General features: G+C 38.3%; 1 protein-coding gene across 4 annotated transcripts in view; it reads left to right on the forward strand.

Annotated features, from left to right (window-relative positions):
- The window catches only part of STAG1 (stromal antigen 1), a 410,325-nt gene extending 390,009 nt beyond the window's left edge, over nt 1–20,316 (forward strand). For all 4 annotated transcript variants that reach the window (XM_023260539.2, XM_045036401.1, XM_019810669.2 and 1 more), the window contains 6 exons: nt 9,388–9,593; nt 12,965–13,139; nt 15,254–15,364; nt 15,923–16,037; nt 18,107–18,187; nt 18,270–20,316. In XM_023260539.2, the coding sequence (XP_023116307.1) occupies nt 9,388–9,593; nt 12,965–13,139; nt 15,254–15,364; nt 15,923–16,037; nt 18,107–18,187; nt 18,270–18,293 (712 nt within the window). In that variant the 3' untranslated portion in view covers nt 18,294–20,316. The remainder of the gene's footprint in view (nt 1–9,387; nt 9,594–12,964; nt 13,140–15,253; nt 15,365–15,922; nt 16,038–18,106; nt 18,188–18,269) is intronic.
- The last annotated feature ends 1,881 nt before the right edge of the window (nt 20,317–22,197 follow it).

A 22,197-nucleotide genomic window follows, 5' to 3' on the forward strand; every position in this document is an offset into this window, starting at 1 on the left:
AATTCACTGCACCCCTAGAGATTGATGTTGTTTGCTTGGTCATTTGTTTAGAGATTTGGATGAACAAACTATGAAGTCTGTTTCTCTTACAATGTGCAGCCTCTGCTATCCCTACTCAGATTTTTCCCCTTGGTTTTTTTTTTTTTTTTTTTTTTTTTTTTTTATCATTTGGCTTGAATTCCTAGGAGTCAAGCCTATGTCAGCATTAGACTCATTAATCAAAGGTTGTGCTTAAACCTCCTTAGCCATTTAGATTTTTACTTTTTACTCTTCGTTGTGTGTGTCGCTTGAAGACTGCTGTCACACTTCAGGGGTGTTATTTTGCTCCACAGTCAGCCAGAAGACTAGCAGCTTGGAAGTTCCCTCTCTCATTGCTCCTGAGAAGGGGCAGCCTTGGGTATGTGCAGTCTTCCAAACTAACAGAGAACTATTTGATTTGACTTGATTTGATTTGATTTAGCTTAATTTTTAGAGAAGTTTTAGGTTCACAACAAAATTGAGGGGAAGGTAAGGAGAATTCCCATGTATCACTTTGCCCTTACACATGCATAGTCTCCCCATTATCAGCATCTACCACCAAGATGATACACTTGTTATAATTGATAAACCTACCTTGACATATCATAATCACCAAAGTTCATGATTGGTTACATTATAGTTCATTCTTGATGTACATTCTGTGGGTTTAGACAAATGTATAATGACATGCATCCATCATTATGGAATCATACAGAGTATTTTATTCACTTCCCTAAAAATCCTCTGTGCTGTGCTTGTTCATCTTTCCTCTCATCCCCCAAACCCTAGCAACCACTGATGATTTTACTGTTTCCATAGTTTTGCCTTTTCCAGAATGTTATATGGTTGGAATCACAAAGTATGTAGCCTTTTCAGATAAGCTTCTTTCACTTAGTGTAATATGCATGTAAAGTTCCTCCATGTCCTTTCATGGCTTGATAAGCTCATTTCTTTTTCATGTTGAGAATTATACCATTGTCTAGAAATACCACAATTGATTTAGCCATTTACCTACTGAAGGACATCTTGGTTGCTTCCAAATTTTTGCAATTATGAATGAAGCTGATATAAACATCCCTGTGTAGGTAATTGTAAGGACTTAAATTTTTAAGTCTTTTGGGTAAATACTAAGGCTTCTGATTGCTGGATCACATGGTAAGAGTGTGTTTAGTTTTATAAGAAACTGCAAAACTATCTTCGAAAGTTGCTGTACCATTTTGTATTCCTATCAGCAGTGTATGAGAGTTTCTTTTGTTCCACATCCTCACCAGGATTCGATGTTGTCATTGTTTCAGATTTTGGCCATTCTAATAGGTGTCTTATTTTTTTTTTAATTTTTTTTTAATGTTTATTTTTGAGAGAGACAGAGCGTGAGTGGTGGAGGGGCAGAGAGAGAGGGAGACGCAGAATCAGAAGCTGGCTCCAGGCCCCAAGCAGTCAGCACAGAGCCCGTCACGGGGCTTGACCTCACAAACTGAGATCATGACCTAAGCTGAAGTCAGACGCTTGACCCACTGAACCACCCAGGTGCCCCTAGTTGTGTCTTATTTTAATTTTGCATTTCCTTGATGACATATGGTGTGGAGCAACTTTTAATGTGCTTAATTTGCCATCTGTATATTTTCTTTGGTGAGGTATCTGTTCAGATGTGTAGCTCATTTTTAAATTAGGTTGTTTGTTTTCTTATTGTTGAGTTTTAAGAGTTGTTTCTATATGTTAGATAGCAATTCCTTTATCAGATATGTATTTTGCAAATATTTTCTCCCAGTCTGTGGTTGTCTTCTCTTTCTCTAGACAGTGTCTTTTGCAGAACAGAAGTTTTTAATTTTAATTAACTCTGCCTTATCAATTATTATTCCAGAGACCCTGCCTTTGGTGTTGTAAAAGTCATTGCCATACCCTGGGTTATCTAGGTTTTCTCCTATATTATTTTGTAGGAGTTTTATAGTCTTACATTTTACATTTATAAATTTTACATTTACAAAATGGTTTATAATCCATTTTGAGTTGGTTTTTGTGAACAACGTAAGCTCTGTGTCTCAACTCATTTATTTGCTTTGCACATCCAGTTGTTCATTTATTGAAGAGACTGCTTTTACTCCATTTTATTACCTTTGCTCCTTTGTCACAAAGATCAGTTGATTATATTTATGTGGTCCTGTTTCTGGGTTCTCTTTTCTGTTCCTTTGATCTATATGTCTATTCATTGGCCAGTACCACACTTTCTTAGTTACTATAGATTTTTTTTCTCATTTTTCCAGCCTTATTGAGATAAATTTGACATATAGCATTGTATAAGTTTAAGGTATACAGTGTGATGATGGTATACTTACATTTTGCAAAATGATTTTACTGTAGCTTTATAGTAAGTTTTACAATTGTATCGTGTCAGTCTTCGAACTTAGTTGTTCTCCATCAGTACTGGCTATCCTGGGTCTTTTGCCTCTCGATATAAAACTTAGAATCCACTTGTCAATATCCACAAAATAACTTGCTGAGATTTTGGTTGGAACTGCATGGACTATATAGATCAAGTTAGAAAGAACTTAGTACTTTGTAGGCATGAACATGGAACGTGTCTCCATATATTTAGTTCTTTCATTTCATCAGTTTTGTAGTTTTCCTCATATAGGTATTGTATATTTTTTGTTAGATTTATATCTTAATTCATTTTCAGGGGTGCAGATGTAAATGGCATTATGTTTTTAATTTCAAATTCCACTTGTAACTTTGTATCCTGCAACCTTGCTGCAATTGCATATTAGTTCCAGGAGGGATTTTCTGTCAGTTCTTTAGGATTTTGTACATAGACAATCGTGTCATCTGCAAATAATAACTGATTTCTTCCTTTCTACTCTGTATACTTTATATTTCCTTTTTTGTCTTATTGAATTAACTAGAATTTCCAGTACAGTGTTGAAAAAGATTGGTGAGCAGGGACATTCTTGTCTTATACCTGATTTACTGGGAAATCTTCAAGTTTTTCACCATTAAGCATGTTAGCTATACGGTTTTTTGTAGATTGTATTTATCAAATTGAGAAAATCCCCTTTTATTCCTGATTTAGTGAGAGTTTTTATCAAGGATTGCTGTTGGGTTTTGTCAAATTCTTTTTCTATATTTATTGATAAGATACTGATTTTTCTTCTTTAGCCTGTTGATGTGATGGAATATATTAATTGATTTTCAAGTGTTGAACCAGCTTTGCATACCTGGGTTACATCCCACTTGATCATAGTGTATATATTTATTTTTCAGTACAGTGTTGTATTCAGTTTACTCATATTTTGATGAGGATTTTTGCTTTATATTCATGAAGATATTAGTCTGTAGTTTTCTTGTAATATCTTTGTCTGATTTTGGTATTAGGATAGTGCTGGCCTCGTAGAATGAGATAGAAAGTACTGCTTCTGCTTTTGTCATCCGAAAGAGACTGTAGAGAATTGGTAGGTTTATTCCTTAAACGTTTGGTAGAATCACCAGTTAACTCATTTGAGCTTGGTGCTTCCTGCTTTGGAAAGTTATTAGTTATTGAATCAATTTATTTAATAGATACAGGCCTTTTCAGATTGTCCATTTCTTCTTGTGTGAAATTGGCAAGTTGTGTGTTTCAAGGAATTGGTCTGTTTCATCTGGATTATCAAATATGCAGGCACAGATTTGTTTATAGTATTCCTTTATTCTCCTGTTAATGTCCATAGGATCTGTAATGATGTTTTCTCTTTAATTTCTGGTATTAATAATTTGTAGCTTCTCTTCCCCCCAACTCTTTTTGGCTGACTAATCAATTTTACTGATCTTTTCAAAGAACCAGCTTTTGATTTTGCTGATATTATGTATTGCTTTATGTTTTTAATTTCATTGATTTCTACTCTAATTTTTAGTGTTTCTTTTCTTTCACTTTGGATTCAATTTGGCCATCTTTTTCTAGTTTTCTAGGGTAGAAGCTTCTAGATTATTGATTTTGGATTTTTCTTTTCTGATATGTGCATTCAGTGCTGTAATTTCCCTCTAACCATTGCTTTCACTGCATTACACAAATTTTGAAGTGCTATTATTTTCATTTCATTTCATTTTCATTTAAAATTTCCCTTGGGATTTCTTCATTGTATCATGTGTTAAAGTATATTCTTTAATCTCCATGTATCTTTCTGATACTGATTTCTAGTTTAATTCCATTGTGATCTAAGAGCAGACATTGTATGATTTCTGTTCTTTTAAATTTGTTAAGATGTGTTTTGTGACTGGGGTGCCTTGGTGGCTCAGTTTGTTGAGCGTCCAACTCTTGATTTCGGCTCAAGTCATGATATAACAGTTCCTGAGATCAAAACCCCGCATTGGGTTCTGCACTGACACCTCAGAGCCTTCTCGGGATTCTCTCTCTGCCCCTCCCCTGCTTGAGTGCATGGGCTCGCTTTCTCTCCCTCCTTCCCTTGCTTGCAAAATAAATAAATAAAAACATTTAAAAAAAAAAAACAGAAGATATGTTTCATGACCTAAAATGTGATCTCTTGGTGAATGTTACAGGTAAATTTGAAAAAAATACGTATTCTGCTTTTGGATGGGATTAGTCTGTAGATGTTAATTATATCCACTTGACTGGTGGTGTATTTGATTTCTGCTATGTTCTTACTGATTTTTCTGGCTACTGAATCTGTCCATTTCTGATAGAGGATTAAGTCTCCATCTGTGATAGTGGATTCATGTATTTCTAATTGCAGTTTCTCTTTACAATTAGTTTTGCCTCACATAGTTTGATACTCTGTTTTAAGGCACATACATGGTAAGAATTATTACCTTTTTTGAAGAACTGACTCCTTTATCATTATGTAATACCCTTCTTTATCCCTGATAACTTTCGGTACTTTGAAGTCTGCTCTGAAATTAATATAACTACTCTTGGTTTCTTTTGATTAGTGTTTGCATGGTATAACTTTTTCCATCCATTTACTTACTTTTATTTTATATGTCTTTACATTTAAAGTGGATTTCTTGTAGACAGCCTATACTTAGGTCATGTTTTTTGATCCACTCTGGCAATCTTTTACTTGGTGCACTTTTATACCATTGATGTTCAGATTGATTATTAATACAGTTGGATTAATACCTACCATATTCCTTACTATTTCTGTTTGTTGCTCTTATTTTTTGTCTTCCACTCTTTTTCTGCTGTTTGTAAAAAGTTTTAATTAAGCATTTTATGATACCATTTGTTCTACTTTCTTAGCATATTGATACTTTTTTTTAAGTGGTTGCCCTAAAATTTGCAATGTGCATTTACAATTAATCCAAATCCACTTTTAAATAGTACTCTATCACTTCATTAGTAGTATGAGTACCTTATAATAACAAAATAATCCTAATTTCTCCCTCCTCTCCCTTGTATCATTGCTGTCATTCTTTTCATTTAATATATAAGCATATGTAATCATATATATCCATGCATATACGTGATATATACATAAGCATACATAATCAAATACATTGTTGGTGTTATTTTGAACAAAAATTTCCTTTGTTAGATCAGTTAAGAAAAATAAAAGTTTTTATTTTAGGGGTGCCTGGGTGGCTCACTTAAGCCTCAGACTTCGGCTCAGGTCACAATCTCATGGGTCATGAATTTAACCCCCGCGCCGGGCTATGTGCTGACAGCTCAAAGCCTGGAGCCTTTTTTCAGATTCTGTGTCTCCCTCTCTCTCTGTCCTTCCCTGCATGCTCGCTCCCTCTCTCTCTCTCTCTCTGTCACAAAAATAAATAAATATTTTTTAAAATTTTAAGTTTTTATTTTACCTTCACTTATTCCTTCTTCATTGTTCTTCCTTACTTTATATAGATTCATGTCTGTGACCTACATTACTTTCCTTCATTCTAACGCACTTATTTTAACAAATTTTGGAAAGCAGGTCTACTGGCAACAAATTCTCTCAATTTTTATTTGCCTGAGAAAGTCTTAATTTTTCCTTCACTTTGAAGGAGAGTTTTGTAGGGCACAGAATTTTAGTTTGGTGGGGTTTTTCTCTTAACACTTTACTCCACTCTTTTCTTGCTTGCATGGTTTCTGAGAAGTTAGGTATAATTCATATCATTATTCCCCTGTGTATGAAGCATTTTTTTTCCTCTGGCTTCTTTCAGGATTTTTCCTTTGCCTTGGATTTTCTATAGTTTGAAAACAGTATGCTTAGATATAGTTCTTCTGTCATTTTATCCTGCTTGGTATTCTCTGAGTTTCCTGGATCTGTGGCTTGGTATCTGACATTAATTTGGGAAAATTCTCTGCCATTTCGGGGTTTGTTTGTTTTTTTAATTTTTGTCTAATGTTTATTTTTGAAGGAGAGAGCATGAACGGGGAGAGGCAGAGAGAGAAGGAGACATAGAATCCAAAGCAGACTCCAGGTTCTGAGCTGTCAGTAAGGAGCCCAACGCAGGGCTCGAACTCATAAACTATGAGATCATGACCTGAGCCGAAGCTGGATGACTTAACAGACTGAGCCACCCAGGCACCCCTGCCATTTCTGTTTTCAATTATTGTTGCTGTTGTTCTTTTCTTGCTTCCCCTTGACATTCTCAATATGTTAACACCTTTTGTAGTTGTATTATAGTTGGATATTCTATTTTCCTCCATCATCATTCTCTTTGCTTTCAGTTTTCAAAGATTATGTTGTTGTGTCCCCTAGAGCAGAGGCTTTTCCCTCAGCTGTGTCCAGTCTACTGATAAACCGATCAGAGGCATTCTTCGTTTCTTTTACAGTTTTTATCTCTAGCATTTCTTTTGGGTCTTAGGATTTCCATCTGTCTGCTTCTGTTGCTCATCTGTTCTTGCATGCTGTCTACTTTTCCCATTAGAGCCCTTAGCATATTGATCATAGTTGTTTTAAATTGCCAGTCTGATAATTCTCATATTTCTACCATGTCTGATTCTGATGTTTGCTCTGTCCTTTGAATCGTAATTTTGCCTTTTGGTATGCCTTATAATTTTTTCTTGATTAGCAGACGTGATGTACTGGGTAGAAGGAACTGCTATAAATATACCTTTAGTAATATGGTAATGAGGTATGGGAGGAGTGGAAGCAATCTATAATCTCAGATTATAGGTTTGTGTCTTAGTGAGCCTGTGCCTCTGGACTGTGAACTCCTTAAGTATTTCTCACTTTTTTCTTAACCCATAGTTGGGACATAATGGGTGGAGTAGGCTGGAGTTGGTATTTCCCTTCCCCCAGATTGGTTAACATCCACTAATATCCCAGTAAGTTGTGCTCTGCTTTACCAGTTTCCCCTGAGGAGAGGCTTTGTTAAAAACAATATACTCTGGCAGATTTCAAAATGATATCCTTTTCCTCTCCCCTTGCTGGAAGCACAGAGGAGTTTGCTCTAATGTTTACTGTGGAAACCTGGTTGAACTTCTGGAGGTAAATCTCATATTATGGGGAGGTCCCCCTGGACTGGACCCTGGACTGGGTCCTCCTGGAATTTTGAACTCTCAGACTTGTCCGCAGTGAACCTCCAACAATTTGTGAATTAAAATTTTTTAATGTCTGTTTATTTTTGAAGAAGAGACAGAACATGAATGGGGGAGGGGCAGAGAGAGGGGGAGACACAGAATCTGAAGCAGGCTCCAGGCCCTGAGCTATCAAGCACAGAGCCTGATGGGGCACTCAAACTCAGAGCAGTGATATCATGACCTGAGCCGAAGTTAGATGCTTAACGGACTGAGCCACCCAGGCACCCCCAGTTTGTGAATTACAGCTCAGGTTTTCCTACTCCAGCACTGGTTCTCAAGTTAGTTTCCACTAGTGAGTTTGTTCCAATAAGCTGTTGCCTCCTGTATTCACATATATCTCCCAGTCTTGCGGACAGCTATTTATTGGAGTTTGTTCCAATAAGCTGTTGCCTCCTGTATTCACATATATCTCCCAATCTTGCGGACAGCTATTTTCCTGTCTTATGGATCCAGGAAGTTGCTGATTTTTTAGTCTGTTGAGCTTTTTACTTGTTAGGATGCAGTGACAACTTTGAAACTCCTTATATGCAGAACTGGAAAATAGTCTACTATGATTTTATCTTTAAGTCTGGCTTTCTGAGAGTTGCTCTTGGGTCAGAGCAGCTTATTGTTCAACTAGTATTTGGTTAGCAGTTGTGCTTAAGCCCCTGGTGCCAGTGAGGCTTCTTCCCTGTGTTGATAGGTCAGTGTGGGGCCTGGGGAATGATTTCAACACTGCCCTCATTCCCTGTTCTTTTTGCCCATGAGTAGGTGCAGCTTAAGCATATGTGCAGAGCCTTCCCAACTTCCAAGATTGTCTGTGATTCCAGGAGGGCTCTTCTTGGCTAGCTTTTCTCTCGTTTTCTCTGTTAAATTTCTGGCTTATCTACTCTCTTTGGTTGCTGGGCAGAACTTTTATGCCATTGAACAGGAACTGGGGGTGGGACAGCATCCCTCTCCTCCCAGAATAACACCTCTATTCTGTGAGCAGGGGACCAGGGGTAACCCCTCATTGTCAGCTTGTCCCTCCAGGTGGTCTCTGCCTGCTGTGCCTAAGAGAGAGTCACTACTTGACAAGTAGAGGATGGGGAAGAAGGAAGCCTCCTTCCTCCCAGCTGCTGTCCAGAATAGTATTTCTTCCAGGGCAGCTCCGGATGAGAAGTGAAAGAAAGAGGGAAACCCTGTCTTCTTATCCATGTCTACCCAGAGTAGAGCTCCTGGAGTAATGCCTTCATAGCACCGGACAGTGGTGGAGAAGAGGGGACACAGGAGGGGAACAGGTTATGATGCAAATGCAACAAACTCTGTTTTTACTGAGATTTAGGAATTTTCTTGAATAAATGTTTCTCCATTTGCTATGTGCCCTTAGGACAGTTTCTAAAGACTTTAAATGATTGTCTTTTATCATTTTCACCAGTTAAAAAATTGTTTTGCTGGGAAGAGGATATGCCTAGTTCCTCTCTCCACCATTACAGAAATCCTGCCCTGGTTTAAACAGTTTAAAAAAAAAATCAATAGTCTATTGAGCTAAACTTCTGATTTTTTTTTTTTTTGAACATTGGCCTAGGAAGGACCACACACACACACACACACACACACACACACACACACACACAGCCTTAGTAATACATTCACCTATTTAAAAGCATTCCAGTGCTCACTTCAGCACATGTACTAAAATTGGAACAATAAAAGCATTCCAGGAATATGTGCAGCAAAACCTTACATTCTCATCCCTCTTTTCCAAAGGTAACCACTGTTAACAATGTAATATGTACCCTTAGGGATTCTTCAGAACTTTCAGAGAGACAGCCTCAGTCTATGAAAAAATTAAATAAGTGATACATGAAGTGCTTCTATGAAAATCACTGTTTCCTTTGTTGTGTTTCTAGTCATTCATACCTAGAAAAATTCCTTACGGAGCAGATGATGGAAAGGAGAGAAGATGTGTGGCTTCCACTTATCTCCTATAGAAATTCATTAGTCACTGGAGGTGAAGATGATAGGATGTCTGTTAACAGTGGAAGTAGCAGCAGCAAAACCTCCTCAGTAAGGAATAAGAAAGGACGACCCCCACTTCACAAAAAACGAGTAGAAGGTAAGTCTACCTTTAACCTATGAGACAAGTAGTTTGCTTACTATTGCAAAGGTAAATAAAGTGACAGATCTGTTGAAGCAAGGTAATACTGTTAAGCATATTATTTCCTTGTATATTTGACACATACTCAAAGGTTAGAACAAAGTGGAACAGAAAAGGGTCAAGGAGAAAGAAGTTAGAAGAGCATGAAACACAGAGAAAAAGAGAAAACAGTTACAAAGGTTTATAAAATTGATCTCCATATCATAGACCCTCTAATACATTAAAATTTAAAATAAGGTGTAGTCATAACATTAATTATCAAAATTCATCCTAATATAGAAGAGATTCTGATAAGCTGAGGGTAGACCTGTGCAGCAAATTGAACATGACCAAAACAACTTTTGATTTCTACCCCAGGAATATAATTTATTCTTGTGCATTAAAATAATGATAGCTGACTCTGGTTTTATAACCCTCATGGACTGTGGGAAACAAGGAGTTGAATTGTCATGAAAATGTGAAAATGCGTAATTATTCATATATTCAAAAAGACTAAAAATTGCTTTATTAGAGCATTACTCTTAAACTAAGAAAACTCAGAGCACCTGGTGGCTCAGTCACTTAAACATTTGACTTTGACTCCAGTCATGATCTCATGGTTCATGAGTTCAAGCCCCGTGTTGGGCTCTGTGCTGACAGCTCAGAGCCTGGAGCCTGCTTCGGATTCTTTGTCTCCCTCTCTCTCTCTGCCCCCTTCTCTCTCTGCTTCTGACCCTGCCCACACTCTGTCTATCAAAAATAAATAAACATTAAAAAAAATAGAACTACCCTACAGCCCAGCAATTACACTACTAAGTATTTATACAAAGGATATAGGTGTGCTATTTCAAAGGGGCATATGCACCCCAATGTTTATAGCAGCGCTGTCGACAATAGACCAAGTATAGAAAGAGTCCAAATGTCCATCAACTGATGAATGGATAAAGATGATGTGGTATGTGTGTATATATATATACATATACATACACACACATACACACACACACACACACAATGGACTATTACTTGGCAATCAAAAAGAATGAAATCTTGCCATTTGCAACAACATGGATAGAACAAGAGGGTATTATGCTAAGCAAAATTAGAGGAAGACAAATATCATATGACTTCACTCACATGTGGAATTTAAGATACAAACAGATGAACATAGGGAAAGGGAAGCAAAAATAATACAAAAACAGGGAGGGGGGAAATATAAGAGTCTTAAATACAGGGAACAAACTAAGGGTTGCTGGAGGGGTGGTGGGTGGGGGATCGGCTAAATGGGTGATGGGCATTAAGGAGGACACTTGTTGTGATGAGCACTGGGTGTTATACATAGGGGATGAATCACTGGATTCTACTCCTGAAATCATTATTGCACTATATGCTAACTAACTTGGATATAAATTAAAAAAGAAAAAAATATTTACAGAATTAATGTTAAAGATTTTGTGTCAAGTTTTGTCTTTGGGATTTAAAATCTTTTGGTTCAGAGAATGAAAATACTAAACCCTCTCTGTAGTGTAGAATCCTAAACTTCTCTCTAAATAATGACTGAAAAAAAGAAAACTTGCTGTATGTCAGTTTGAAATTTACCAAGCGACTAACGTAGGTCATGTGCCCAGAATCCTTAGGCAGCAGTTTCATCTGTTTGGAATAAAGATGAGAAAGCCTTGTAAGAAGTGTTTTCATTGAGGAACCCTTAGGGGTTAGCAGGATCTCCTCAAGAAGAGTGAGTTCTTCCTGAAGTTAGTCATTCATTCATCAAGTCTTTACCAAGCACCTTTCAAAGACCTGCAAAATGCTGGAGATTAAGTATTAATAAAAATGCTCAGGGGTGCATGGGCACCTCAGTCAAACATCTAACTGTTGATCTCAGGGTCATGAGTTCAAGCCCCATTTTGGGCTCTGTGCTAGGCATGAAACTTACTTTAAAAAATGCTCATAGTACAGATGGGAAGACAGAAGCAGGCAATTTTAATTCAGCAAGGGAAGTGCTCTGATGGGCCAAAAAGATTTTCTGGGTACATACAGGGAGTGATCAAACTCTTAATGAATCAGGAAAGATTTTCTGTAAAATATGGTATGTAGTAGAGCTGAAACATGGGTTTACCAGGTTAAGAACCTAAATGGTACCATTTTTACAAAATTTTAAGTGCAGCAGAAGATAAAAGTTAGGAATTAAATGTTGAAACAAAAGTGGTATAAATAAAAGAAGATGAAACCTCTTTTTGCTGATTAAAGAAAAGATTCAATAGTGAGTTTCAGATCACTGGAATGACATTAACAAGACAATAGGTAAGTATTTTCAGGAACTGAGAAGCTGATCCAGAACATATACATATGTCTGACAATTGTTGAAACACTGAGAGGTGGGATGCTTGATAGCAAATACAGAACCTAACATGCACACATCTCTCTGAGACTTAATGGAGAAAGAAAAACAGTAAGATTATACTGTGTACTTTGTGATTGAAATTTTTTTTTAATTCTTCAGAAGGGAAAGCATAGCAGTAATACTTTTAAGTCTTCCCATATTAGGAAAATAACTTAGAATGTTTGTAGTAGAAACTTTATAATTATGTAACATTATCAGGCTATAGTTCACATATGCAAATAATGCTTTAATCTGTTCAGATCTTCATGAATGATCTTCAGAAAAAGGAAGAAACACTTCCTGGTCCCTTGACAAAATTTAATTTTAATTAAAGAGATAACCTATACAGTTGACAGATGACCTGCCAACACAGGCCAGTGTATAATTAAATCCTTAGTAAGTAGGAATGATTCTATTTCCTCTAGAAGTTAAAGGAGAATGGGAAGTGGGGGCTGGGTAGGATGAATGAGGAGGGCTTCCCTAAAGAGGTAGAACTTAGAAGCATGAAAACAGTGAGCCTCTTAACCCATTCCCATACTGAATTGCCTGGAAAAAAGTTGTTTCTCCAATATCCCAGTTGTGCAGTGGGATTTGCTGATTTGTCAGTAAAGGCCCACCAGACTTTAAGTGCTGCTACCTGGGGCCCCTCTAAGACCCAGCAAATAGGCCCTTTATTGCTTGAGTAAAGCAAGGTTAGAGGGATCTCTGGCTGGCCCCATTCTTCCCTTCCTGTAGTTGAATTAATCCTTATAGATGGAGGGATTCAGAAGAGAGGATAATGTAAGAATATATAAGAAAACGGAGTTTTGGAAGTTTAGTAACTTACAGAAAGTTACACAGGCTAGTGGTATAACTGGAATTCAAACTAGACAGTTTAACCCAGAAGCCACGCTCTTCTAGTCTGTTCTAGAACTTCTACCAGAGTTCATTCCACTAATGATATGTTGTGACTCTAACTGGAATTTTACAGATGAAAGTCTGGATAATACATGGCTAAACAGGACTGACACCATGATTCAGACTCCTGGGCCCCTGCCAGCACCACAGCTCACTTCCACTGTACTGCGGGAGAATAGTAGGCCCGTGGGAGAACAGATTCAGGAACCTGAGTCTGAACATGGTTCTGAACCTGACTTTTTACACAAGTAAGTAGTAAAAATGTATTTTCTTGGTATAAAACCTTTAATTGTTAAAAAAAGAAAAACCTTCTTAAAGCATGTTATTGGTCAGTTCATGAGGAAAAACCACAAGCAGAGACTAAATAATTTGTATTAGAAGATACATAAGTCTGCTAACAGTTGTGGATATCAGTTACTCAAAGCCCAAAGACCTTTAAAGCATGGTGCATCACTAAGTGCTGATTTCAGTTGGAGTTTACAGATTATCATTGGGCAGGTCTGTTTTTTCTCAGGGACTTGCAAAGAAGACATGCAAGTTACTTCCTTGGAAAGAAAGCCTATAAGAGTCTCTGCTAAGGTTGTACTAGTCTGAACAAAGAAATAGACTATTCCTTTTTCATTCATTAATAGCATTTTGTCTTGGTCAAGTTTATATTTTAAACTTAAACTGTTAGGGATTAAGGTATTTGTCAAGATATTTGATAAATTCTGAGAACAGTTGCCTTTTCTCTAAGAGAGAATCAAAGTCTTACCTTTTTCCATGCTAGTAGTAATTAGTATGTTTTCTAGTACCATGGCCCCAAAAATTTTGGAAAAGGCAAGATAATGGTACGACTTTTGCTATAAAAGAACTTTTTCTTTGTTGTTTTCTATCCAACTATGTAATTCTTCTGGTTTCTTGTGTTTCTACTCATTGGGGTAAAATGCTGTGATTTACTCTGATGGAAAAGAGAATTCTCAGTTAAAATCAACAAATTTAGCAGGTTGAAAATGGAAAGAGGAAATGTTAGAATTTTTCAGATCCTGGGTTTTCAGAAAGCCTCTTTGCTCAGAGGATCTGCCTTTCTTCAAAGCTAAAAGGATAATCATTGTCAGACAGCCACTGCGTAACAGCATTCTTAGAGGGTAGTTTGCCTTATGACCAGCATTCTCACCCTGCTTCTTAGAGGGTGGATTCTTCCTTATTTGAGCAGCCTGTCTTACTTCCCTGACTTTACCACTTGTCAATTCCTCCCCTCTGTGGTCTACTTTCCTTTCCCTGCTGTAGGTTTGTTTATAGGTTTAATCAAGGTGGTAACACTATATGATATAAAGACAGCTGCTCATGTGACAGATGTTATCTACTAAAAATCATTAAGGTTTACATCCTGTAAAATTCCCAGGAGGCATGTTTATGCAAGTGTCCATGTACCAGTAAGTATAGAGGACAGGTGAAAATTTGACCCAGCATGCACCTGACTCCAAATTTTTTCAGAAGGACTGAGAAAAAAATGTGTTAATACCTTTCCTTGTTCAACCCTGAAGAGCTCTTCCCACAAGGCCAGCATTCTTTCTGTCCCTTAGGGGACTGGCTGTCCAAGCAGGAACACTTGTTCCAGGGCAGTAGCTGGATACAGAGGTCTCAGAAGCAGTCTCTTATTTGGCAGAGATTGGGGAACAAAGCTGATAAATTAAGCACCTGTAGGGGAGGGAAAGGTTTTATCCAATCCTCTTAGGATCCCTAACTGGGTCTGAAAATTAAATGGACAGATCAACAGAAAAGGATACACATTTTATTGAGTGTTTTACGTGTCCACGGGAGCTTTCAGCAGAGAATGAAGGCCTGAAGAATTGACAAGACAAAGGGTTTTGTACTAGGAATAGTTTAACTGAGACTATGTAGTCTACATTTTCCTCAACTAGGAAGGTAAGGGTTAGTTTAACTAGTAGGAAGGTTTGTTTGCAGATTGCTCTGGTACCATCTCTGAGTTGGTAAGAGTCTGTCTCCCATAAAATAAGAATTCTGCCTTTAAGCAGAAAAGGAGCTTTTTCTGTGTTTACCACTTCTTAATTGCCTTCAGCTCAAAATAACTTTTATCTCAGAAGCAGTATTTTGGGGTGACATACTTTGGTTTCCTTTACAGCTAACAACTGGCCACAGCCAACTTCTCTTAGAGACTTAGGCATCTCTGAGCAACTAAATGCCATTTCTGCAAAGATAGATCCTTCAGTAATGGTCTGTCTCACCCTTGACTCAAGTAAATCCAGCTAACTCCCCATACTCGGGGATTAGGCAAGCCAACGGTGGCTTTCTTAGCATGGGACTGATGAGCGAAATTCATCTTCTGCCATAAATGAATAATGTATTCCTATTCCCTTAGTCCTCAGATGCAGATCTCTTGGTTAGGCCAGCCGAAATTAGAAGACTTAAATCGGAAGGACAGAACAGGAATGAACTACATGAAAGTGAGAACTGGAGTAAGGCATGCCGTGTAAGTGTTACATCAAGTAGTGCAAAAACATAATGACTATGTGATGCTGGTCATTTTGTGGAATGACTGGTTTCCTTTGACATTTGGTCTTAGAAAAGGAGTTAAGATCATAATTCAGGATCTCCTGTGCAGTATAGAATAGGAATGGAGGGTGTGGGCTTCTGAAGCTTTCAGCATTTAAATCCTAGTGCTGCCACTTGCCAGCTATGTGGCATTGGGCAAAGTCTGAAACCTCTGTGCCTCAGATTCTCCATTTGTAAACATGGGATAATACTACCAATCACATAGTTTTGTGGGAATTGACACATAGCTAAATAAATGTTAACTTCTTTTGTTGTTATTGCATTTAAATTATACTTCCTTTTGATGAGATGAAATCTTGAATGAAACAAATGAATGATCCTTAATTATCTTAATAGTTCAGGATCATAGTTTGTGCAGCCCATGGATTTTAACTGGAAGATGTGCTTTTCATTGATTATAAGACCTAATATAAGAGCCAGGACTCCACATTCGATGAGTCTGAACAGTCTTCTGACGATGGTTTTTCCTTATCAGTCGGGGCCTAATGGAGGAAGATGCTGAGCCCATCTTTGAAGATGTGATGATGTCATCCCGGAGCCAGTTAGAAGATATGAATGAAGAATTTGAAGACACCATGGTTATTGATCTGGTAAAGAAACTCAGTACATTTTCTTCTTTTAAAATATGTGAAGGCATCGGTGTAAGATGATGCTCTTGTTTGCAGAAGCCCGAGGAGAGAGGTGTGGAGGTGGTAACATAGAATAGCAGCAGGCAGGACCAATGTCACACTTATTAGGGCATTTGGATGAGCTGTGTTTCTCAAGCTTACTTTCTAAGCAGTCAGATTGTAAATTTCTGGCAGTAATGGAAACTGGTTCCTTACCTTCTTGAGAAGGGGCTCTCACTAGATCTGCCTTTCAGTATAGTGTACATCTGGTCTCTTAAACTAACTTGGAGTCTGATATATAGAGTGTGTTCCAGCACAGCAACCAAACACAGAATATGGACCATATTTGTTCAGTGTGGAAAAAACATCTTTGAAGCAAGGAAACCTGAATATGGACTAGGTGTAGGTGATACTAAGAAATTATTGACTTTGTCAGGAATAGTAATGCATGGTGGTTATGTTTTTTTTTTTAATTTCCATCAGAGATTCATATTGAAGGTAGTTATAGATGAAATGACATAGAAAAGAAAAAAAACTGTGAGGAGACTCAATGAAACAGATTGGTCAAAGATTTGACAGTTGATGAAGCTAGGTGATGAGTACATGGTAGTTTATCATACCACTTTATGTATTTAGGGCTGCTATAACAAATGCCATTGACTAGGTGGCTTAAACAATAGAAATTTTCTCACAGCTCTGAAGGCTAGAAGTCTGAGATCATGGTGTCAGCAAGATTTATTTCATTCTCAGGCTTCTTTCCTTGATTTGTAAATGGCCATCTTCTCCCTTTATCTTCATGTGATCTTTCCTCTGTCTCCTTATAAGGATGTGAATCAGATTAGAATTGGGGCGCCCGGGGGGTTCAGTTGGTTGAGCAACCGACTTTTGATTTCAGCTCAGGTCATGATGTCACAGTTTGTGTGTTTGAGCCCCCACATCGGGCTCCGTGCTGACAATGCAAGCCTGAGTAGGATTCTCTCTCCCTCTCTCTGACTCCCTACCCATGATCTCTCTCAAAATAAGTAAAATAAACTTAAAAGTTAAAAATTTTTTGTTTTATTCATTTTTGAGAAAGAGAGGACAGAGTGTGAGCAGGGGAGGGGCAGAGAGAGACACAGAATCCGAAGCAGGCTCCAGACTCTGAGTGGTCAGCAGAGAGCCCAAAGCAGGGCTCGAATCCACGAACTGTGAACTCAGGACCTGAACCAAAATCAGATGCTTAACTGAGTGAACCACCCAGGTGCCCATAATTTTTTTTAAAAATTAGAATCCACCCATATGACCTCATTTTACCTTAATAGCCTCTCTATAGGTCCTCTGTCCAAATAACAGTCACATTCTGAGGTACTGGGGGTACCTCTTCAATATATGAATTTGCCAGGGACGGGGGGGGGGGGACATAATTTAGCCTCTAACATTTTTTTTTTCCAACTTTTTTTTTTTTATTTTTTTTATTTTTGGGACAGAGAGAGACAGAGCATGAACGGGGGAGGGGCAGAGAGAGAGGGAGACACAGAATCGGAAACAGGCTCCAGGCTCCGAGCCATCAGCCCAGAGCCTGACGCGGGGCTCGAACTCACGGACCGCGAGATCGTGACCTGGCTGAAGTCGGACGCTCAACCGACTGCGCCACCCAGGCGCCCCTAGCCTCTAACATTCTTTACAGGTTTTGAGTGTTCCATAATGAAAAATTTTTCTAAGAAATGTAAAGGAGATCATATGCCTCCAGTCTCTCCCCTCCCATCAGTAGCTTTCCATCTACCTGCTTTGGGGAATTTAGGGATCAATTTTTATAATCATTCTACGATTCAAAGGCATGTTGTATGTTTGTAGGCCCCCAAATTACATGCATTTACATGTTCAGCTTATTCATTGTAATTTGAAATCCTGTTTTTTTAAGGTGGGCTCCATGTAAAAGCCACATTCTTTTCATTTCAAAATTGTATCTTTAGTAGCTCTATTCTGTGATACCATCAGAAATATTAGCTGCTTATTATCACAGTTCATTGTCTTACTATATCTCAGGAAAACATTTTGGCTTCTTTTTCTAGCCCCCATCAAGAAATCGGCGAGAGAGAGCTGAGCTGAGGCCAGATTTCTTTGATTCTGCAGCTATCATAGAAGACGATTCAGTAAATGTTAAATTATTACTTTTATTTATGGTTTCTAGGTCTTGTGTATGCATGAAATTAATTGTGTTTTTCATTTTTCTAGGGATTTGGAATGCCTATGTTCTGAAGTCTGAAGAAAATTTACAAATCTGGAACTCTATTATTTAGAGCTAGAGGCCTATATACTGTGATAGCTTGTATGGGGGAAAAAACACTTTTGATGTGATCTGATTTGTTTTTTAATCAAATGATTGAGGTCAATCCCTTTTTGCAGTGACAGAAGAGGAGCATGTAAATTACCCAAGAGAATGTTGGTGAATGTCACCTCAGAAAGACTGACCTGAAAAATCATTTGTGTCCTAATATTGGACTTATCCCAATACAGATGTGTGTGTTTTTCTGGAGGGAGGAAAAAATTTTAAATTTTTAAAACAACTGTCAAGATAAACACTGTTATACACCTGTTTTATGAAACTCAGCATTGAGTAAAAAAAAATATTTTTAACTTTATTTTCCTGTTGTACAATTTAAAAACCGTTTTAACATTTTGCCTTTTTATGTTTTAAAAGCTAACCATTTTTATTAAACCTATGAGTAAGCAGCTCATCCTAATTGCCGAAGAGTGTTTTGGAGCTCACTGGATTTGGTTGACCTTGTGGAATACAGAAATGCGGAGGAGCAGAATATCGACAAGCTAAGATGAAATTCTGACAGTGCATCTCTGCCAAAAACCACACACCCTCTGTGGATATGGATTCCCAGATTTTATATACTCTTGAATAAAAAGGTTTATTTTTATTTATAAGGGGGCATAAAATAAGAAATGTCCACGCAGCCATTTTCCAACAGATGCTGTGCACCATTCATTTTATATAGAATAGGAAGATTCAAATACAGTACATTTTCTATTGGTATTTGTTCTGTGCATTTTTAGCAACTTCTACCAGCAAATAAAGTATTCTCAGAAAAACAAAAATGGTTCTCAAGTTATCAGTTTGCTGTTTTTACTACTTATTTCATGCCCTGCCAAATTCAAGTTACATAAACTTCCGTTTTCTTAAAAAGATAATCATGAAGAACTTCTTTGCCATTCAAAAGTAATTTTAAGTGTAACATAACTGTGTCTACTTCCCATGCACTTAAATACCTTATGCGCTAATTTTGTGAATTAAGTTTACCAATTATAGAAGTATGTGCTGCATAGAAGTCTGTGCTTAGAGGGTGAAGTTCCTAAGCTTACCTTGAAATACAGCTACATTTCAGTGTTAAATGTGCATATTATTTTGGGGAAAGAAATTATGAATCTTCAGGACAGCCTTCAATGGTTTAGAGTTACATTCTGCTTAGACTTTTATGACTTGCTGCTATTGTTTTAAAAAGCCCACTTAGTTTCTTACTTTCTGATTTTTAAAAGTAAGCCTCAATTCCAAACCAATCCATCCACAGCTGTTTCTGGGCTGGTTTTTAAAGTAGCTGCAATGGAATCATGAGGCTTTCCCTTCTTACCAAAAATGAAAAGATTTTTTTTTTTTTTTTTTTTTTTACTAATCTGTGCACCCAATAATTGATTATCTTTTGTTGGGAAAGGAAATGGATTATTCTATTCATTCTTTTAGTAAACACAAAACAGATTTTTCTCAATATTTGTACAGTTCTGAAAAAAACCTGGTCACCAAAAATATTTTATCTGCTAATTTAGTAATTCCTGGGCTCCAGTTTGAGGGGTTGGGGTCTCACTTTCTTCCAGAAATGTGGACCTCACTGGACATGAAGGGGCAGGAATAACTGGACCGTCCACCAGCGTCACCCCTGCCTGTGGTTCTGGCCAGGGAGGAAGCTGGGAGGTGCCTTGGCACATGCACAGATTGATCCTTTGCTTGACAGTTTCATGTGGAAATCAGATGCTGACTTAGAATTGTAGACTACATGCAACAAAAAAAAGAAAAAAAAGAAAAAAAAAAGGCTTAATATCTACTCAAATGGGTTTGCAGTTCAGTTTGAAGTCAATCGAATTTTTGTATTTTCAGTGTCTCCTTGATTGGTTTTGCTAGTAATTCTGTAAATTGTACATTTGCAATATGAGGTTTTTTTCCTTTTGTACAATTTGAAACTGATGCTTCACCTTTCCTTTAATAAACTATTCAAAATCAGGCTTGTCATCCTATTGTTCTTACTATGTAAAGCTTCAGAGATGATTTTATGTCCCAATGCTCTTGAGAGTTTGCTCACTCTAATCATTTAACTGTATCCGTTTTGTTTTGTTTTTAAAGGAAAGAAATTTAGGACTAGTTCATTATCTTCCAGGATTTCCCTGGAGAAAGTGGGTAGGCCGAGTTGTCTATGATTCAAGAGGAGGTCTCTTGCAGGCTGAATTCTGAAGGAGGCATTCAGAGTTTGTAGACTGGATCCTGCCCTGGCCACATATCCAGCACCGAGGCTTATGCATGGTTCCCCCCTAACAAACAGTGGCCTTTTAAAGATTACTTGGATTCTATAGGGCCATGTGAGAGTTTCTTGATACTGGTGCCAGACATCACTCTTACAAAGGTCATGCCCTGGGGCACCTGGGTGACTTAGTTAAGCATTGGACTCTTAATTTCAGGTCAGGTCCTGATCTCCCCGTTTGTGAGACTGAGCTCCTGTGTCAGGCTCTGCACTAATAGTATGGAGCCTGCTTAGAATCCTCTCCCTCTCTCTCTGCCCCTCCCCCAGTTGCCATTCTCTTGATCTCTCAAAAATAAGCTAAAAAAAAAAAAAGTCATGCCCTACACTTCATGGGCCTGGCCATGTTCTTCGGGCTGTGTTTGTTAGATGGCCTAAAATGTCTGCAGGAAAAGCAGGGATATAAGGGCTAAATCAGCAGGTGAGCTCTCTGGGCACAGGAGGAAGATAATAAGGATGGGTCTCCGGCAGCTCTCATCTTTACAAGCTTATGAGACTAGACCAGGGCTTTACTCAGTGCAGCTCTACCTTGGGACAAACTTGGAAACCTCCCAGATGTGACTTAACTCACTCTTTTGGCCCTGCTTCCAGAAAAGAATCCATCAAACGAACGGTGTCTTCATGGAAAATAAAGGCTTAGTGCCTCCCCCTTAGGTTTTTCATAGCAGACCAAGCTCCAGTAAGGTTCCAGCCCTGCCCTCCTAAGTGCCTTGCTCTATCGGGGTCTTTATTACACATCACTTTTTGAAGGACGGCTTTCTGCTCCCAAGGACATGGAGGTTTTTTTACTCACCACCTAGGAGAGTGTGGACATGGTCAGAACTTCCCTACTAAGACTGCTACATCTACCCAAATGTTCTGGCTAGACTCCATAGGAGCCCCAAACTGAGGCTCTGCCCGTTAAAGTGGCCATAGGTCCTGTGGTGGAGATCCCACACCCACAGAGGTGCAACAGCATGAGAACCAGTAGTTTCTAGCCACAGCTGTCTAGAAATCCTTTAGAACAAGAAAGACATAAAATATTCATATCTGTCAAACAGGTTAAGTCTAGGTTGCTTCAACTACATCAGAAGTGTTAACTCGGGCGCCTGGGTGACTCCGTTGAACGTCCAACTCTTGATGCCGGCTCAGGTGATCCCAAGAGTTGTGGGATCCAGACCCACTTTGGGCTCCACACTAGGCATGGAGCCCTGCTTAAGCCCTGCTTAAGCTTCTCTCCCACTCTCCCTGACTCTCTCCCCGTACTTGCTTGCTCTAAAGTGTTAATATATGGATGAGTGTCCTTCACGGTCTTCTCTAGGTAGACCGTATCTAAAACACCCCGAAGCAGCCAAAAGCATCAGTGAACCCACAGGCAGAGGACTCAGTAAGGAGACAAAACATGATCAGAAGCTAGGAGAACTTTCTGCAAATACAAGCAACTGGAAGGCTGCATTGTGAATTTACTCCCTATTCGAGCAAATCAAGTAAGGACTGACAGGCCATCATGCATAAGGTAGGAAAGCTTTCTAAATTTAATAGCTCTTCAGGGTGAGACAATTCCAGTGGAGCGAGCCACCACCTTTCTCACTCCCCTCTTAGGAGTTCAT

Source organism: Felis catus, chromosome C2, assembly GCF_018350175.1.
Source record: "Felis catus isolate Fca126 chromosome C2, F.catus_Fca126_mat1.0, whole genome shotgun sequence".
Taxonomy (NCBI): domain Eukaryota; kingdom Metazoa; phylum Chordata; class Mammalia; order Carnivora; family Felidae; genus Felis; species Felis catus.